We start from the raw sequence: 20,766 nt of genomic DNA, 5'->3' as shown, positions 1-20,766 counted from the left end.
CTTCAGATGGGCCCCATCATTGTAATAAAGAATAAGCCCCTGCTCCTGGTCCCATATTGCAGCTTCAGTGCATTTCACACATCTTAACCAAAGAAGCTCCCAACTTCTACACTGAAGAACGATTACAGTGGCTCTCTATGTTTAAGTGTGTGTGTGTGTGTGTGTGTGTGTGTGTGTGTGTGTGTGTGTGTATGTGTGTGTGTGTAAATGTCCTCTGCCAGCTAGCAGCTAAACATTTACCACCTCTTAGTATCACATGATTTTTTCTACATATGCTAGTTTTCATAACAATACTCATATATTCTGCAGTTTAAAATCAGCTTCATCTTCATTCACAGAAAGAAGAAACGCAAGTAGACTTAAACCGCACAGGTTGAGTGATATGTACGTTTTACTTCAAACACACATTTATAATTATTACCTCATCATGGTTAAATAGTTATTTGTTCACAAGACTGATTTGAATGTTATTTTGTTTTTTTTGTTTGTTTTATAAATCTTTTATTGAAAGACACAAGACAATATTAAGACAATACATAGACATAACAACAAGAGGATGACAAGAACAGTGGGATAAAAGCCAGCAAATATCATATTGTCAGTGTGTGTGTGTGTGTGTGTGTGCGTGTGTGTGTGAGAGAATGTCCTTGAGCCTTTTGAGATGGAGGAAAAAAAAAATATATATAATAATAATAAATTTAAAAAACCAAACCCAAAAATAAATAAAAAATGAAAAACAGGTAAGTATGTGTGCATATGGATGTTCATGTATGCATGTACGTGGGTTTCAATTGGTTGTCCGGCAAGAAAAACAAAACAAATCAACAATAGTAAAAGAAATACACAAAGAAAATATATATATACTATACATATTTCAACATTAATAGAATGGGTGGTGTCACGTTTGCAGAAACATAGTGAGGGATGACCAGGTGGAATGGTGTTCTGTTGTATTGTATATGATGGATGAGGTTAGATTTTCCATTGAAATATACTCTATCATTAAGTTTCTCCAGTGTGCGATGTGTGTGTTATTCCTTGATTTCCAGTTCATGAGGATAGTTTTCTTGGCGATAGTTAGGGCCACAAGGAGTAATTTGCGGTTTGTTTTCCTCAGATGTATTGTTGAGATGTCTCCTATTCAACACAGTGAAGGGGATAAAGGGACGAGGCAGCCCAGGAAGACAGACAGTGACTCAGTTATTTCTTCCCAAAAGTGATTAACTGGTGTGCAGTGCCAGGTGGCATGAACATAGCTATCCGGGCTGTTTTGAGTGCAATGTGGACAGATATCTGACGTGAATCCCATTTGAAACATTTTTTGCCCGGTGTAATGAATTCTGTGAAGTATTTTATACTGTATTAGTTGTAAATTGGCATTTTAGTCATGAAGTAGATATTATTGCAGATTTGGTTCCAGAAATCAGCATCAGGAGTGATGGATAGGTCTGATTCCCATCTTCTTGATGGTATGGATGATGTTTTGTCAGACTGTGATATTACTCTACATATTTTTGAGATTAACTTTTTTGAAGAGGGGATATTACTTAATTCTGAGGTTGAGGGGGGTAATTCTAGGTTAGTGGCCTTAATGTTAAGTTTGGATTGAACGGATGATTTGAGTTGCAGATATTCCAAACATTGATTGCTCCTGATGCCGTACTTCTGAACCAAGTGGGGGAATGAAACCATGGTGTTATTATTGAAGATGTGTTTCAGATGAGTGATGCCTTTAGCGGACCATGTGTGGAGATTTAGAGGTGTCTTGTGACTTAGAAAATCAGGATTGTTCCATATGGGAGTAAAATTTGAAGGTGCAAAAGTGATGTTTGTGATTTTGTGGAATTTCCACCAGGCTGTCAGAGTTTCTGCTATTGTTAGTATATTGAAACAAGGATGGCGTTTGATAGATTGGCTTAAAAATGGTAGGTCAGAAATCTGAATGTCCTTACAAACTGTCTGTTCTATATCTAACCATGTGTTGTCTGATTGGCTGGGGTTGATCCATTTAAGAATGTACTGAAGTTTATTTGCTAGAGAGTAGTGAAAAAAATGTGGAGCTTCAAGTCCTTATGTTTTTGGTTTTTGTAGAGTGGCCAGTTTAATTCTTGGTGTTTTATTTTTCCAGTAGAATTGAGTAACGATTGAGTCAAGCGACTTGAACCAGGAGTGGGTGGGTTGAGATGGTATCATTGTGAATAGATAATTTATTGTAGGAAGTATTGTCATTTTAACTGTAGCTATTCTGCCCATGAGTGATAGTGGTAGATTCATCCAGCGGAGGAGGTCGTCATTTATTGTTTTAAGTAATGGAGTGAAGTTGAGTGTGAACAGCTCTGACAGCCTGTATGTATTCCCAAATACGTGATGGCACCTGTGCAGAAAGAGATAGGTGGTGTATGGGCTGCCCCATCCCAACTGTTACTATCTAATGGAAGGATGGATGATTTACTCCAGTTAATGGAGTAGTCTGAGATATTAGAGAATGATTCCATGACTAATAGTTTCCTGTAGTGATGAGTAGGGGTTTTGTAGGAAGAGCAATATATCATCTGCATAGAGACTGATCTTGTGATGGGTGTTGAGTGTTTGAATTCCTTTCATGTAGATGTTCTGACGAATAGCTGCAGCTAACGGTTCAATGAAAATGGTGAAAAGTGAGGGAGAGAGTGGGCATCCTTGCCTAGTCCCCCTGTGCAGTGTGAAGCTTTGTGAGGTTTGTCCATTAGTGATGACAGTGGCTGACGGTGAAGTATATAGAATTTTAAGCCAGTTAATAAATGATTCCCCAAAACCCAATCTTTGTAATGTGCTTGTGAGAAATGTCCAGTTTACTCTGTCGAAGGCTTTTTCTGCATCCAAGGAGGCTATGATGGTACCAGTTTGTTGTAATGATGAGTAATTGATTAAATTAAACAGTCTGCGTGTGTTAGTGGATGAATGTCTACCTTTGATAAAGCCGGTTTGATCTGGATGAATTATGGATGGAGTGACTTTGTCTAATCTGTGAGTTAATGCCTTAGTGATGATTTTAATATCTACATTGACAAGAGAAATGGGACGGTAACGAGAAGGAAGAGTTGGATCTTTGTTTGGTTTGAGGAGGAGTGATATACTGGCTGTATTCATGTTGGCTGGAAATTGCAAATTTTGTTTTATTTCAGTTATCATTTTGTTAAAGAGTGGAGCTAGAATGAACCAGAAGTGTTGATAGAACTCAGCTGGGAAGCCATCGGGACCTGGTGCTTTGCTATTGGGCATAAGATTGAGGGCAGTAAAACGTTCGTCCTGTGTTAATGGTGAGTCAAGTATGTTGATTTGTTCTTTGTTAAGCTGTGGTAAATCAATGCTGTTGAGAAATGAATTGATGTCTTCTTGATTTGGGTTATTTTTAGATGAATATAGATTGGCATAAAAACTTCTGAAGATTTTATTTATTTCATCGGGTGAATTTGTGGGCTTCCCTGCAGAGTCCTTGATGATTGAGATTGTTGTTTTTTCTTTATTTCGTTTAATTTGATTTGTCAGATATTTACCGGATTTATTGCTGTGGTGAAAATGTTCTTGTCTAAGTCTGTGTATGAGGAATTGAGTTTTATTATTTATAATTTCATTCATTTGGAATTTGTACTTTCTTAATTCGTTCTGGGTTTCCGTTGTTGGGTTACTTGCATTAATGGTTTCGAGTCGGTTGATTTGTTGTTCCAGTTCAGCTTCTTGTTGTTTTTCTTTCTTTTTTTTGTAAACAGAGAATGAGATGATTATTCCTCTAAAAACTGCTTTCCATGTTTCCCACAGAAGGGTTGGTGATGACTCTGGGGAATCATTTATTTCTAAGAAGGACGCTCACTCTTTTTAAATAAGACTATCAAACTGAGGGTCTTTGAGAAGAGATGTATTGAAGCGCCATCTAGTGATAGGTTTATGTAGGGTAACTCTGTTCCAAATAAATGTTACGGGAGCATGGTCGCTAATAATGATAGGATGGATCTTCGAGTCTGAAATATTAGATATGATTGAATTGCTGTTGAGGAAGAAGTCAATGCGTGAGTATGAGTGGTGAACTGGTGAGAAGAATGAGTATTCTCTTGAGTTTGGGTGCTGTAATCGCCAAATATCGGCAAGACCAAAATCACTCATGAACTGTTTTATCATGTCTGTGGATTGCCAGGTACGCTTATTTTTTTGATTTTTAGATCTGTCCACCGATGGGTCGATAACTGTGTTGAAATCACCTCCTATTATGACTGGGCAGTTACAGATGTTTGAGAAGGATAAAAAAAAATTACGAAAAAAGGATGGGTCATCGGTGTTTGGGCCATAAACATGACAGATTGTGACTGGACTATTGTTGATGGATATGTTTATAATGATAAAACGGCCTTCAGGATCGGTGATGGTGGAATTATGGACAAAAGAAACTTTTTTGTTAATTAAAATACATACTCCTCTTTTTTTTGAGTTATAGTGAGCCGAGAATGAGTGAGTGAATTGTGGTGATTTAAATTTGTTGTGATCTGATTCTGAGAGGTGTGTTTCTTGTAATAAGCATATATCTGCTTGCAGTTTAGCCAGATGATTCAAAACTTATTTTTTTTGCCTGAGAACCAATTCCACGGATATTCCAGGTTAAGAATTTGATAGATGACATGTTGATTGGGTTAATATAGACTGAACATTAATGTTGATAAGTGTGTGTGTGTGTGTGTGTGTGTGTGTGTGAGAATGACACAGCAGGACCTGCAGACACTGAATCAGGGGAAAACAAACACATATAGGAACATGAACACAAGAAAGTAAGTAAAACAATACACAAAACAAAAGTACAAAGGTGTGTGTGGTCCAGATAGGGTTTCATACTGTCTGGCACATTGAGACGTAGGTGCAATACTATACAGTATAATAATCGAAACAGTGCAAATGCGGAGAAAAGAAAAGGGGCATACCTAAACTACGGAGGGGGGTTTATCATATGTGAATGTGTGTGTGTGTGTGTATGCGGAGCCGTAGAAGCAGGAGAGCGAGAGAGAGAGAGCGGGGGAGTCTAGAAAAGCCAGGGGGTGACGTCCTTATCGCGGTACAATTGTCCATCTATATATAATTTGTCCAGTGATATTGTTGCTTTCTTTCCTTCTTTCATCATGTTTTTACGGAAACAAAACTTTGCGTCGTTGCATGATTTATTTTGGATATTGATCGTTGAGTCCGTAGTCCGTTCCTTTGAGCTGCCTGCCTTGTTGCCTGACCTGATCTTTTTGTTTGTAGTGTTCAAACTTAGCGATGATTGGCCGTGGTCGGTTATTGTTGTTCCTTGGTCCCAGACGGTGTACGCGGTGGAATGTGATGTTGTTGACGGTCTCTGCGGATAGTTTGAGTTGTTTGGACATGAATTCTTTGATTGATTTTTCGGGGTCTTCTGTAGTTTGTTCGGTCATGCCGGTGAAAACTAGATTGTCTCTCATACTACGTGCTTGTAGATCCAGGATGGTTTCTTTCATAGCTTTGTTGTCTGCAGTAACAGAGGTGAGCTGGGTGGTTATCGTTTTGACAGAATGATGAAGTGACTTGTTGTCCTGAGTGAGTCGATTTGGTTCTGACTGAATTCCAGGCTGTGGCGCAGAGCCTGGAATCCCCGGTGTAGGACTTCGATAAGCGAGAGTCTGGAGTCAAAGCCGGAAAGTTTATTTTCAATGGACATGAGTATGTCACTTACCTCGGAGCAACATGGAGGTTTTGGTGAAGTAGATGGAGTTGAAACAGTACGGGGTCTTTTGCTGTATGAAGTGGGTGTTTCTTCGGTATCGCCCGTATTGTCCTCTTCCATGATGTAGATTCGGTTGAAGCACTCGTCAATGTATTCTTCCAGATGATCCAGTTTGATTGATATTGTAGTCCAGTTTTGAGTGGAATATATACTGGGTGAAGGGGAAAAGAAAGAGGTTTAAGTCCGATGAGAAAGTTTGTTTCGATAGTAGTCTAGCAGCTGGGGGCCGCCATCTTGGGTCTCGCACCGTCTCGTGAGAGTTACACTCAGACACGCATCAGCTCACGCAACTTTGAATGTTATTTAAGTGACATTAATCTGCCACCAACACCTGATTGCACCACAATGCCAAAGCCAAAACGTTAAAACTAATTTAAAGATGTTTTGTGGAAAACATACCATCCTCCAACTAACGACATTTATTTTATGAGAGTCGTCATATTTAACCTATCCCCATATTATTGGGAGCAGTGGGCTCCTGAGAAGCACCCGGGGAGCAGTTAGGGGTTCAGTGTCTTGCTCAGGGACACTGAGGCACAGGACACGTAGCAGCCAAGGATCAAACTGCCGACCTTGAGGTTGCCGGACGACCCTCTCTACCCAGTGAGCCACGTAATTGGGTTCACCAATATGGGATTGTGACATTTGAGCCAGGTCTCCCTGCAGAATTATGTCAACATAAACTATTTCAGAAGTTTAGCAGACTATTTTCCGAGGCGGATGAATCCACATTTAGTGATCTGAATGGTGTATTTGGGTCAGCAGGACAGTGTTTGTGAGATTGAGTCTAAAATAAATGACAGTGATGAAGGAACATGTCGACAGTGTGGCTCTCTGATGTGTTTTTAATACATTTTGGACAATGGAGCTTTATTGCACAGAGGAATGAGATATATCAAGCTTTGATATACACAGTACTTGTAAGTAGATACATTGATTGTTGGCATGGACATTTTTGACAAAAAGATTTATTAAGATCTATAACATCCCCAGCTTGGTTAGCACTTACTCGCAAATCAATTCAGGAGGTGTCCTTGAACAGCCATGTGTTTTATTTTAACCATACTTAAGTGATGTACAATCGACCTATATTCAGTTTGATCTGGATCAGGTTAAACCAGGTTCCCATGTGATCCTGAGCAGGTTAAACCAGGTTCCCATGTGATCCGGATCAGGTTAAACCAGGTTCCATGTGATCCTGAGCAGGTTAAACCAGGTTCCCATGTGATCCTGAGCAGGTTAAACCAGGTTCCCATGTGATCCGGATCAGGTTAAACCAGGTTCCCATGTGATCCGGATCAGGTTAAACCAGGTTCCCATGTGATGCGGATCAGGTTAAACCAGGTTCCCATGTGATCCGGATGAGGTTAAACCAGGTTCCCATGTGATGCGGATCAGGTTAAACCAGGTTCCCATGTGATCCGGATCAGGTTAAACCAGGTTCCCATGTGATGCGGATCAGGTTAAACCAGGTTCCATGTGATCCTGAGCAGGTTAAACCAGGTTCCCATGTGATCCGGATCAGGTTAAACCAGGTTCCATGTGATCCTGAGCAGGTTAAACCAGGTTCCCATGTGATCCTGAGCAGGTTAAACCAGGTTCCCATGTGATCCGGATCAGGTTAAACCAGGTTCCCATGTGATCCGGATCAGGTTAAACCAGGTTCCCATGTGATGCGGATCAGGTTAAACCAGGTTCCCATGTGATCCGGATGAGGTTAAACCAGGTTCCCATGTGATGCGGATCAGGTTAAACCAGGTTCCCATGTGATCCGGATCAGGTTAAACCAGGTTCCCGTGTGATCCGGATCAGGTTAAACCAGGTTCCCGTGTGATCCGGATCAGGTTAAACCAGGTTCCCATGTGATCTGGATCAGGTTAAACCAGGTTCCCATGTGATCCGGATCAGGTTAAACCAGTGTCTAAAGGAGCGTGTTTGGGTTATCAGCATCTCAGAAACTAAATTATTGAGATCAATAGAATTATTGACATCAATAGAATTATTGATGTATTAATTATTAATCAATTATTAATGATTATTAATAACAATGGGGCACCACCCTGCGAACAGGGACCAATAACCAAACGATAAAACTAAGTCTCATAATTAGTGTTCACTCACATGTCAATAGTCTGAGTACTATTACACATTCAGAGTGACAGTGAAGGTTTAAGTTCGAGCACAGACCACATATACAGCTATTATCACAATACGCATTCACAAAGTAATCACAGACAGCTGCTCTTTAAAATATAATAGTTTATTAAGTTCTAATACGAATGATCTAGTCAACTAATATCTAAACTAACAACAACTATACATTCATGAGCACGCTATCTAAAATCAACAGACTATTGAAAAGAGGGGGTGTGTGTGTGTGTGTGTGTGTGTGTGAGAAAAAGGGGGGGGGGAGCGAGGGAACAGCTCAGTGACGTGTGACGTAGTTGGGACATGGTGACGTCTCTCATGCGTGGGACCCAAAATGGCGGAGAGCCAACAGGAGACCCGGTGTTTACATGTGCTAGTAGCTGTTCAGCACGTAGCTAGATTAGCTCAAAGCTATATGTGTGTGTGAGTTAGTAAAAGGGGAAGGAACCCAAACAAAATGAAATAAAACAAGCGATTACGATCCTCTGCGCCGCGTAGGAGTACGGAAGATTGCTCTCTCAGCCAGGGGAGAGAACAGCGACTCTTTGTCTCAGCCGGCGGTTCTGACCTCCTGAACTGATGAGACGCAGCTTCGATCTCACTCGGCTGTTTCAACACAGATCACAGTAGCATGGAATACACGCTACTTACACACAACCCCTACGATCTCAGCGATCGTTAGTGTCTGCGATTATTAAGCATACACCACGTTATAAAAATGAACAGTACCTTAAGCACGTAAACAAGATAAAATAAACACAAATGAACTCTCTCTAACTCTGCCCAGACTCTGTTGCCTTACGGTACGATTCAATCGTGGTGATTGAGGGGAGTCTTCTGGGGGGGTTTCTTCGGGGCTTCAGTGGGCTTGTGCAGCCGCGTCGGAAGCCGTGTTTCTCTCGGTGAGAAGGCGTCGCTGTCGTCTGGATAAGGGAGTTTCGCGTCCTTATGGCCGGAGCAGACGAGGCGTTTGGTGGAGAGTGGGGAGTGGAAGTTCTCTGTCTCTCGTTCTGAAGAAGTCTGCTTCTTCACTTCTGCAGGATTCAAAGGGTTCGCTTCGTGGATGCGAACCAAGATAAAATAGACAGTTTGGTGAATTCGGCCAGCGAATATAAACTGTTAAACCTAGGATTTTGGTTAAAAGGAGAAGCAATGTTGATGCGCGCCTCCTGCGATCCCGGAGGGGATCGGTGGACAAAGCGTTCGTGTGCTCCCTAGCTCGACGGAGGTCGAAGGGGAAAAGCATTGAGGTGTGAGCTGCAGGCAGTTTTGTAGAACGGTGGCTGAACCACAGGGGTCCTGGTGCTGTCTTGGCTCTCGGCCAATGAGATTGCAGCGGTGCATTCAGGTGACTTCAGGAACCATAGTTTTTGGGGGGGGGGGAATTCACACCCTAATGTGAAATTCCTTCAGAGGAGGTTTGCTCTCATCAAACCAGAATCAGGATGAAACCTTTGCTTGCAAAATGGAAGGCCTGACTCTCTTTGTTCTACAACACATGTTGAAGCCATATGGTCAGACCCCAACACCAGGTTCCCATGTGATCCGGATCAGGTTAAACCAGGTTCCCGTGTGATCCAGATCAGGTTAAACCAGCTTCCCGTGTGATCCGGATCAGGTTAAACCAGGTTCCCATGTGATCCGGATCAGGTTAAACCAGCTTCCCGTGTGATCCGGATCAGGTTAAACCAGGTTCCCATGTGATCCTGAGCGGGTTATACCAGGTTCCCATGTGATCCTGAGCGGGTTAAACCAGGTTCCCATGTGATCCTGAGCGGGTTAAACCAGGTTCCCATGTGATCCGGATCAGGTTAAACCAGGTTCCCATGTGATCCGGATCAGGTTAAACCAGGTTCCCATGTGATCCGGATCAGGTTAAACCAGGTTCCCATGTGATCCTGAGCAGGTTAAACCAGGTTCCCATGTGATCCGGATCAGGTTAAACCAGGTTCCCATGTGATCCTGAGCAGGTTAAACCAGGTTCCTGTGTGACAGGGATCAGCGAAATAAATGTAGTTTGATCTATTGGATTTTGGTAAACTGTGTTTTTGGCAGATGTGCGTGATCTGGTCTGAAAGTAGACCTTGTGACTTAAGAGGCAGCTCACCAATAGGAGTCAACACAACCATCCTCTTCCTGTCTTGTTTTCTCAGACATGGACCTGAGTCTGACTCCCACTGGAAAGATTGTGAAGGCCGTAGGGGACACCTTGTACGTGACGATGGAGAAGAGCGCCTCGGGTGATGCTAAAGTTTCATGGACGAAGGTAATGGTGCCAGTTTGGGAGATGGGAGAGAAGTGATGCAGAGCTGGTAAATGAGCTGGATGGTTGTGTAAATCCATTTATTCTACACTGTTTCTGAAAGAGAGCTCACCCTAAACACATAACACTGCATTTAAAGAAGGGCTGATCGATTCTGCAGCTGATCACAATTGTTTTCCAGTAGCCTACTTGTGCCCCGTTTTGTGGGTATGGAAAGCCGAAAGTACCATTAAACGCCTCTTTTCACACGCTTTTTACGCCGCTCTACAGATGGACTTTTTAGACATTGCTTTATATGCCATTTAAAAGCAGTCAAAAACACCATTATTTATATATATATATATATATATATATATATACATATGTATATATATATTATGACAATGAGTATTTTGCATAGGAAGCCCAAAGTTCCCGTAACCAATGAATCGAGAGTAAAGCAGACCAAACAGTGCAAGTTCTGCAAGCATTGTTAGGATGTGATGTTCAGAACATAGACATTAGACCCGAGGTATTTCATTTCAGTTTTAACATGGATATAGTATTCAAATTGTATTTACACTGTATTTACATTTGAAAAATAGGAATTGTTAAGACACGCTAATATTTAATACATCCATTAAAATGTAAAAAAATGTTACTAGAGTAAAAAACGTTAGAATAGTAAAAGTCACTACTATTATTAGTTATAAGATACTATCATATCTTATAACTCTAACAAGAACAGTGTACAGTTAGATTATTACAAGCAAAAGATTGTAATTTCAGGCAAATTACAATTTATTTCTTTGAATCCTGTGCAATTTACATCACAGATCACATCCAACAGCGGCAGACACTTGCACTGCTGTGGTCTGGCTTTACTCTTGGCAGGTTGGGTTTACTGGCTATGCAGACCAGAAGGAGGAGGGCTCACTATTGAGATGAAAGAACGCTGTTTTGACTGCTTTTAAACAGCGTTTTAAAGTCCATATGTAGAGCACTGTAAAAAGCTGCGCTTTTGAAGGGGCATTTCTGTGCGCCTGTTGTGTCTCGGTGTGATCGGGCCTGTGTTCTTAACAGGAAACTACTGTACATCTAAAACCATCTGAAACCAAAAGCTAATGCTGCTACTCTAGCAGCATTAGTGGTCAATTAAGTCTATCTTCAAATACCACGAGAAAAAGCTGTTGATGAAATATTTGCTTTATTTCCACTGAAATAAAAAGTCATGTGGCTCTGAACAGGAGAAGTGGGTGTAGAGATAGATGACATGAACAGATGGAACTGACATCTTGTGTTCATATATGTGCAGGCTGTACTTGGTCGGCCAGATAAGTGAAAATGACAGTTGCAGATGTTTTGTTTTGCTTTCAGAATGGAAAGGCCCTGAAGGAGCCGCTGTTTAGCAGGTTGAGCTATGCTGATGCAGGACTCTACGTATGTGAGCTTTCCATGACTGGCCTCACGCGACATCAGAGCTTTGAGCTGATCGTAGAAGGTGAGTGAGAGTGTGTGTGTCATGGTCACACTGCTTTCCTCTGCTGGCTAAAATGAATGGAACATTAGTCGCACCTTCTTCTTTCCTTGTTGTTGAAAAGGTCCACGGAGGCCTGCTGTCTCCTGTTTTCACATGTTTTTTTCTGGGAAATGCTGAGGGTCATAACATGCTGTTATGTATTGCATCAGGAAAGCCTGTGATCAGCAGTCTAACCAAACACCGCGCTGATGATGCCAATTCCAAGGTTTTGACCTGCGAGGCTGAGGGTGTACCAGAACCCAACTTCCAATGGAGCGTCAATAGTACAGATGTAAGTGTGTGTTTAGTTTCTTCAGTGGAGAAAAAAAGCAGCAGCATCTTGTATGGGATCACAACAGCCTCCATGCCAAATCGGGCCTGCAGTGTTAATGTAATGGCCCCTTCCCCACATCTTACCCCCCTAACACCCATCTTTAAACTTCATTTTGATCTCACACCTGTAAAGTTCCGTGACTTCATCTTCATGAAGTCTAATGAACACGTGGCAAAGTACTCCAAACCTCCTCTGTGGTTGTTTTTTTGCCTTGACGGCTCACAAGCTGAACACAACAGCAAACAGTGCAGTGTTCTCTGAGGATCCTGTCCCTAAAGAGAGCCCCTGTTGAGCTTTCCCTCCTTTCCACCGTTGCTCCATCATGAAAGTACAGTATTGTTTCATTCAGGCTGTGTTAGTGCAGAAGTCAACCTGAGAGCGATCTCTCTGACAGGGTGGAGCTGAGACAAGCTCTCCTCCCCGTGTGGGTTCAGCCTCAGAACGTGATCCACTCTGGTAAATATCGTATTGATCGAGATGTTCTGGTCAGGCCTCATGGTAGCGCTCTAACAACGAGGCAACATGTCTCTGTTGGTTCAGCTTTCTTGGTGAGGAAGTGTTTCCCTCCATTCAGAATACGTTTGCAGCATTCACTGCTCTCCAGCGCTCCAGTCTGATGTCTGCATTTGCAGTGTTTTCCTCCAGTGTGTGTCTTCCCACCGTCCCATGTTTCACCCCTGTCGAGCAACACACTGTCTACATACGATCCTGTAGAATGGAGGAATGCTACGTGTGTGAGATGTTTGAAGCCTGTGTTTGTGTTTCTTGCTGTGCCTCCAGGAGGAGAGCTCCTACACCAACGGCAAGGCCACCCATAAGATCTCTGTGATCCCCAGGGTCAACCTGACAGTCACCTGCAGCGTCAGCAACAAGCTGGGAGAAGATGTCATGACCATCAATGTTTCCTCCGGTAAGGTAACGCGTGTCGACAGTTTGGGTAGTTGGCTTTACTCAGTGATGCTTCTATGTAGTGGAACACTGACGTCATACACCATTGAAGAGACAAATCATGTATTTTCACATGCTTCGCTGTGGTACTGCCTTTTGTTGTTTTGATTTAATGCAATGGGCTAATCCGGCTAATTAGGCAGCATTACTTGGAAATAGAGAGAGATACGTTGGTCAAATATAAAGTAAAGCTTCACTCTCTGATGTACAGCATGAGATCACAGAAATGTGCCAGCTCTCCTCAGCCAGTCATCTGGTTGACATTCACATTTTCTGCAGCTGTGCACAGTAGGAAACAAAGCTGCTGGTGACTCGATGGTTGTGTTGCTGCCAGTGTGACTTTTATTAATGACTGCTTTTTTATAACACTGCAATAAAGCGTTGCATGAAACAGGACAACATCTGAACAAGCCACAGCCTCTCATGTGAGAGCTCTCTTATCTTCATCTTCAATCTAAACCATAAGAATAAAGTTCATGTGAGCGCTTTTATAAATATATAACATAGATATATAAGATATCTATGGATCGGATTGGAAGTATAGAATTTTTGTACAACTGGCAAGAAAGCATGAGGTTTAAGAACAACGTTGTGAGAAACAGAAAGTGAACTAGTACTATCTGGATATTAGACATATGAGGTATGAAAGTTATTGACACATAGAACCTCCTGTCTAACCCAAGACTCAGTCCATCTCTGGTGGAACACGCCAGCAGTAGAAGCGATGAACTGTGGTCAGCAGCATTCTGCTCCCATCAGAGCAGCACTACGATGCTGTCAACATAGCTAGAGTATTCATTTCTGTGTTCATCACACGACTACATGAAGAAAGGAACATGTTTGAAGTCTTGTAATACTGGGATTCCACGTTGGCATGACAACATGTAAATGTACTTAGACTACATCATACTCGTATCCAATGGATACCTTAGCCCAAATGAGTCCATTTACTTTTTGTCATTATAAAGTAGACCAAAGAAATCCCATCAGGGAGCATTGAGGATGGATGGATGGTTCCATGGTGGTGGGGGGGGGGGGGATGCAGGAGACACTGGTACAGAATATGTTTTCTCCTTTCTTTGAGATCACTTGTTCTATTTTCTGCAATTCATATCAATATGATGAATATGAAATATAATATTATCAACATGAGTTATTTGCTGAGTGTTAGGGTTAGGGCAGCCCTTACGTGGAGCATTTAAATGATGGTCACACAGAAGCCTTACCCTGGGTACTGGAATACAAGAAAAGGCTAAATGCTGCGGCGCGATCATCTCATGCATTCATTCTGTGCTTATTGCTGTGTATGCTCCTTCTCTCTCTGTCTGTCTGTGGTAATGCTCTTTCTCTTGTCTCTCCTCCTTCTCTCTCTCTGTCTGTGGTAATGCTCTTTCTCTTGTCTCTCCTCCTCTCTCTCTGTCTGTGGTAATGCTCTTTCTCTTGTCTCTCCTCCTCTCTCTGTCTGTGGTAATGCTCTTTCTCTTGTCTCTCCTCCTCTCTCTCTGTCTGTGGTAATGCTCTTTCTCTTGTCTCCCCTCCTTCTCTCTCTCTGTCTGTGGTAATGCTCTTTCTCTTGTCTCTCCTTCTCTCTGTCTGTCTGTGGTAATGCTCTTTCTCTTGTCTCTCCTCCTCTCTGTCTGTCTGTGGTAATGCTCTTTATCTTGTCTCTCCTCCTCTCTGTCTGTCTGTGGTAATGCTCTTTCTCTTGTCTCTCCTCCTCTCTGTCCGTCTGTGGTAATGCTCTTTCTCTTGTCTCTCCTCCTCTCTGTCTGTCTGTGGTAATGCTCTTTATCTTGTCTCTCCTCCTCTCTGTCTGTCTGTGGTAATGCTCTTTCTCTTGTCTCTCCTCCTCTCTGTCCGTCTGTGGTAATGCTCTTTCTCTTGTCTCTCCTCCTCTCTGTCTGTCTGTGGTAATGCTCTTTCTCTTGTCTCTCCTCCTCTCTCTCTCTGTCTGTGGTAATGCTCTTTCTCTTGTTGCGCCTCCTTCTCTCTGTCTGTCTGTGGTAATGCTCTTTCTCTTGTTGCGCCTCCTTCTCTCTGTCTGTCTGTGGTAATGCTCTTTCTCTTGTCTCTCCTCCTCCTCTCTGTCTGTCTGTGGTAATGCTCTTTCTCTTGTTGCGCCTCCTTCTCTCTGTCTGTCTGTGGTAATGCTCTTTCTCTTGTCTCTCCTCCTCCTCTCTGTCTGTCTGTGGTAATGCTCTTTCTCTTGTCTCTCCTCCTCTCTCTGTCTGTCTGTGGTAATGCTCTTTCTCTTGTCTCTCCTCCTCTCTCTCTCTGTCTGTGGTAATGCTCTTTCTCTTGTCTCTCCTCCTCTCTCTGTCTGTCTGTGGTAATGCTCTTTCTCTTGTCTCTCCTCCTCTCTGTCTGTCTGTGGTGATGCTCTTTCTCTTGTCTCTCCTCCTCTCTGTCTGTCTGTGGTAATGCTCTTTCTCTTGTTGCGCCTCCTTCTCTCTGTCTGCTGTGGTAATGCTCTTTCTCTTGTTGCGCCTCCTTCTCTCTGTCTGCTGTGGTAATGCTCTTTCTCTTGTCTCTCCTCCTTCTCTCTGTCTATCTGTGGTAATGCTCTTTCTCTTGTTGCGCCTCCTCCTCTCTGTCTGTCTGGTAATGCTCTTTCTCTTGTCTCTCCTTCTCTCTCTGTCTGTCTGTGGTAATGCTCTTTCTCTTGTCTCTCCTCCTTCTCTCTGTCTGTCTGTGGTAATGCTCTTTCTCTTGTTGCGCCTCCTCCTCTCTGTCTGTCTGTGGTAATGCTCTTTCTCTTGTTGCGCCTCCTCCTCTCTGTCTGTCTGTGGTAATGCTCTTTCTCTTGTTGCGCCTCCTTCTCTCTGTCTGTCTGTGGTAATGCTCTTTCTCTTGTCTCTCCTTCTCTCTGTCTGTCTGTGGTAATGCTCTTTCTCTTGTCTCTCCTTCTCTCTCTGTCTGTCTGTGGTAATGCTCTTTCTCTTGTCTCTCCTCCTTCTCTCTGTCTGTCTGTGGTAATGGTCTTTCTCTTGTCTCTCCTCCTTCTCTCTGTCTGTCTGTGGTAATGCTCTTTCTCTTGTTGCGCCTCCTCCTCTCTGTCTGCTGTGGTAATGCTCTTTCTCTTGTCTCTCCTCCTTCTCTCTCTCTGTCTGTGGTAATGCTCTTTCTCTTGTCTGTCCTCCTTCTCTCTGTCTGTGGTAATGCTCTTTCTCTTGTCTCTCCTTCTCTCTCTCTGTCTGTGGTAATGCTCTTTCTCTTGTTGCGCCTCCTCCTCTCTGTCTGTCTGTGGTAATGCTCTTTCTCTTGTCTCTCCTCCTTCTCTCTCTCTGTCTGTGGTAATGCTCTTTCTCTTGTTGCGCCTCCTCCTCTCTGTCTGCTGTGGTAATGCTCTTTCTCTTGTCTCTCCTCCTTCTCTCTCTCTGCCTGTGGTAATGCTCTTTCTCTTGTCTCTCCTCCTCTCTGTCTGTCTGTGGGCATGCTCTTTCTCTTGTTGCGCCTCCTTCTCTCTGTCTGTCTGTGGTAATGCTCTTTCTCTTGTCTCTCCTCCTTCTCTCTGTCTGTCTGTGGTAATGCTCTTTCTCTTGTCTCTCCTTCTCTCTGTCTGTCTGTGGTAATGCTCTTTCTCTTGTCTCTCCTTCTCTCTCTGTCTGTCTGTGGTAATGCTCTTTCTCTTGTCTCTCCTCCTTCTCTCTGTCTGTCTGTGGTAATGCTCTTTCTCTTGTTGCGCCTCCTCCTCTCTGTCTGCTGTGGTAATGCTCTTTCTCTTGTCTCTCCTCCTTCTCTCTCTCTGTCTGTGGTAATGCTCTTTCTCTTGTCTCTCCTTCTCTCTGTCTGTCTGTGGTAATGCTCTTTCTCTTGTTGCGCCTCCTCCTCTCTCTGTCTGTGGTAATGCTCTTTCTCTTGTTGCGCCTCCTTCTCTCTGTCTGTGGTAATGCAATTTCTCTTGTCTCTCCTTCTCTCTGTCTGTCTGTGGTAATGCAATTTCTCTTGTCTCTCCTCCTTCTCTCTGTCTGTCTGTGGTAATGCTCTTTCTCTTGTCTCTCCTCCTTCTCTCTGTCTGTCTGTGGTAATGCTCTTTCTCTTGTCTCTCCTCCTTCGCTCTGTCTGTCTGTGGTAATGCTCTTTCTCTTGTCTCTCCTCCTTCTCTCTCTCTGTCTGTGGTAATGCTCTTTCACTTGTTGCGCCTCCTTCTCTCTCCTCCTCTCTGTCTGTGGTAATGCTCTTTCTCTTGTCTCTCCTCCTTCTCTCTGTCTGTCTGTGGTAATGCTCTTTCTCTTGTTGCACCTCCTCCTCTCTGTCTGTCTGTCTGTGGTAATGCTCTTTCTCTTGTCTCTCCTTCTCTCTCTCTGTCTGTGGTAATGCTCTTTCTCTTGTCTCTCCTCCTTCTCGCTCTCTGTCTGTGGCAATGCTCTTTCTCTTGTTGCGCCTCCTTCTCGCTCTGTCTGTGGTAATGCTCTTTCTCTTGTCTCTCCTTCTCTCTGTCTGTCTGTGGTGATGCTCTTTCTCTTGTCCCTCCTCCTCTCTGTCTGTCTGTGGTAATGCTCTTTCTCTTGTCTCTCCTCCTCTCTCTCTGTCTGTGGTAATGCTCTTTCTCTTGTTGCGCCTCCTTCTCTCTGTCTGTCTGTGGTAATGCTCTTTCTCTTGTCTCTCCTTCCCTCTGTCTGTCTGTGGTAATGCTCTTTCTCTTGTCTCTCCTCCTTCTCTCTCTCTGTCTGTGGTAATGCTCTTTCTCTTGTTGCGCCTCCTTCTCTCTGTCTGTCTGTGGTAATGCTCTTTCTCTTGTTGCGCCTCCTCCTCTCTATCTGTCTGTGGTAATGCTCTTTCTCTTGTTGCACCTCCTTCTCTCTGTCTGTCTGTGGTAATGCTCTTTCTCTTGTCTCTCCTCCTTCTCTCTCTCTGTGGTAATGCTCTTTCTCTTGTCTCTCCTCCTTCTCTCTCTGTCTGTCTGTGGTAATGCTATTTCTCTTGTCTCTCCTCCTTCTCTCTGTCTGTCTGTGGTAATGCTCTTTCTCTTGTCTCTCCTCCTTCTCTCTCTCTGTCTGTGGTAATGCTCTTTCTCTTGTTGCGCCTCCTTCTCTCTGTCTGTCTGTGGTAATGCTCTTTCTCTTGTCTCTCCTCCTCTCTCTCTGTCTGTGGTAATGCTCTTTCTCTTGTCTCTCCTCCTCTCTCTCTGTCTGTGGTAATGCTCTTTCTCTTGTTGCGCCTCCTTCTCTCTGTCTGTCTGTGGTAATGCTCTTTCTCTTGTCTCTCCTTCCCTCTGTCTGTCTGTGGTAATGCTCTTTCTCTTGTCTCTCCTCCTTCTCTCTCTCTGTCTGTGGTAATGCTCTTTCTCTTGTTGCGCCTCCTTCTCTCTGTCTGTCTGTGGTAATGCTCTTTCTCTTGTTGCGCCTCCTCCTCTCTGTCTGTCTGTGGTAATGCTCTTTCTCTTGGTGCACCTCCTTCTCTCTGTCTGTCTGCTGTGGTAATGCTCTTTCTCTTGTTGCGCCTCCTTCTCTCTCCTCCTCTCTGTCTGTGGTAATGCTCTTTCTCTTGTCTCTCCTTCTCTCTCTGTCTGTCTGTGGTAATGCTCTTTCTCTTGTTGCGCCTCCTCCTCTCTCTGTCTGTGGTAATGCTCTTTCTCTTGTTGCGCCTCCTTCTCTCTGTCTGTGGTAATGCTCTTTCTCTTGTCTCTCCTTCTCTCTGTCTGTCTGTGGTAATGCTCTTTCTTTTGTCTCTCCTCCTTCTCTCTGTCTGTCTGTGGTAATGCTCTTTCTTTTGTCTCTCCTCCTCCTCTCTCTGTCTGTGGTAATGCTCTTTCTCTTGTTGCGCCTCCTTCTCTCTGTCTGTGGTAATGCTCTTTCTCTTGTCTCTCCTTCTCTCTGTCTGTCTGTGGTAATGCTCTTTCTTTTGTCTCTCCTCCTCCTCTCTCTGTCTGTGGTAATGCTCTTTCTCTTGTTGCGCCTCCTTCTCTCTGTCTGTGGTAATGCTCTTTCTCTTGTCTCTCCTTCTCTCTGTCTGTCTGTGGTAATGCTCTTTCTTTTGTCTCTCCTCCTCCTCTCTCTGTCTGTGGTAATGCTCTTTCTCTTGTTGCGCCTCCTTCTCTCTGTCTGTGGTAATGCTCTTTCTCTTGTCTCTCCTTCTCTCTGTCTGTCTGTGGTAATGCTCTTTCTTTTGTCTCTCCTCCTTCTCTCTGTCTGTCTGTGGTAATGCTCTTTCTCTTGTCTCTCCTTCTCTCTGTCTGTCTGTGGTAATGCTCTTTATCTTGTCTCTCCTCCTTCTCTCTGTCTGTCTGTGGTAATGCTCTTTCTCTTGTCTCTCCTCCTTCTCTCTCTCTGTCTGTGGTAATGCTCTTTCTCTTGTTGCGCCTCCTTCTCTCTCCTCCTCTCTGTCTGTGGTAATGCTCTTTCTCTTGTCTCTCCTTCCCTCTGTCTGTCTGTGGTAATGCACTTTCTCTTGTCTCTCCTCCTTCTCTCTGTCTGTCTGTGGTAATGCTCTTTCTCTTGTCTCTCCTCCTTCGCTCTCTCTGTCTGTGGTAATGCTCTTTCTCTTGTCTCTCCTCATTCTCTCTGTCTGTCTGTGGTAATGCTCTTTCTCTTGTCTCTCCTCCTTCTCTCTGTCTGTCTGTGGTAATGCTCTTTCTCTTGTCTCTCCTCCTCTCTCTGTCTGTGGTAATGCTCTTTCTCTTGTCTCCCCTCCTTCTCTCTCTCTGTCTGTGGTAATGCTCTTTCTCTTGTCTCTCCTCCTCTCTGTCTGTCTGTGGTAATGCTCTTTCTCTTGTCTCTCCTCTCTCTCTGTCTGTGGTAATGCTCTTTCTCTTGTCTCTCCTCCTTCTCTCTCTCTGTCTGTGGTAATGCTCTTTCTCTTGTCTCTCCTCCTTCTCTCTCTCTGTCTGTGGTAATGCTCTTTCTCTTGTTGCGCCTCCTCCTCTCTGTCTGCTGTGGTAATGCTCTTTCTCTTGTCTCTCCTCCTTCTCTCTGTCTGTCTGTGGTAATGCTCTTTCTCTTGTCTCTCCTCCTTCTCTCTCTCTGTCTGTGGTAATGCTCTTTCTCTTGTCTCTCCTCCTTCTCTCTGTCTGTCTGTGGTAATGCTCTTTCTCTTGTCTCTCCTCCTTCTCTCTGTCTGTCTGTGGTAATGCTCTTTCTCTTGTCTCTCCTCCTTCTCTCTCTGTCTGTGGTAATGCTCTTTCTCTTGTCTCTCCTCCTTCTCTCTGTCTGTCTGTGGTAATGCTCTTTCTCTTGTTGCGCCTCCTCCTCTCTCTGTCTGTGGTGATGCTCTTTCTCTTGTTGGACCTCCTCCTCTCTGTCTGTCTGTCTGTGGTAATGCTCTTTCTCTTGTCTCTCCTTCTCTCTGTCTGTCTGTGGGCATGCTCTTTCTCTTGTCTCTCCTCCTTCTCTCTCTCTGTCTGTGGTAATGCTCTTTCTCTTGTCTCTCCTCCTTCTCTCTCTCTGTCTGTGGTAATGCTCTTTCTCTTGTTGCGCCTCCTCCTCTCTGTCTGTCTGTGGTAATGCTCTTTCTCTTGGTGCACCTCCTTCTCTCTGTCTGTCTGCTGTGGTAATGCTCTTTCTCTTGTTGCGCCTCCTCCTCTCTGTCTGTCTGTGGTAATGCTCTTTCTCTTGTTGCACCTCCTTCTCTCTGTCTGTCTGTGGTAATGCTCTTTCTCTTGTCTCTCCTCTCTGTCTGTCTGCTGTGGTAATGCGCTTTCTCTTGTCTCTCCTCCTTCTCTCTCTCTGTCTGTGGTAATGCTCTTTCTCTTGTCTCCTCCTTCTCTCTCTCTGTCTGTGGTAATGCTCTTTCTCTTGTCTCTCCTCCTTCTCTCTCTCTGTCTGTGGTAATGCTCTTTCTCTTGTCTCTCCTCCTCTCTGTCTGTCTGTGGT

The 20,766-nt window shown here is 43.8% G+C and overlaps 1 protein-coding gene across 2 annotated transcripts in view; it reads left to right on the top strand.

Annotated features, from left to right (window-relative positions):
• The window catches only part of alcama (activated leukocyte cell adhesion molecule a), a 136,460-nt gene that overhangs the window by 103,691 nt on the left and 12,003 nt on the right, over positions 1-20,766 (top strand). For both annotated transcript variants that reach the window (XM_079283404.1, XM_079283403.1), the window contains exons 9-12: positions 10,066-10,178; positions 11,532-11,655; positions 11,844-11,965; positions 12,788-12,917. In XM_079283404.1, coding sequence (XP_079139530.1) covers positions 10,066-10,178; positions 11,532-11,655; positions 11,844-11,965; positions 12,788-12,917 — 489 coding nt within the window. The remainder of the gene's footprint in view (positions 1-10,065; positions 10,179-11,531; positions 11,656-11,843; positions 11,966-12,787; positions 12,918-20,766) is intronic.

Source organism: Melanostigma gelatinosum (genome assembly GCF_949748355.1).
Source record: "Melanostigma gelatinosum genome assembly, chromosome: 14".
NCBI lineage: Eukaryota > Metazoa > Chordata > Actinopteri > Perciformes > Zoarcidae > Melanostigma > Melanostigma gelatinosum.
The sequence above is the reverse complement of the archived record's forward strand: the minus strand, read 5'-3'. Positions and strand labels throughout refer to the sequence as shown.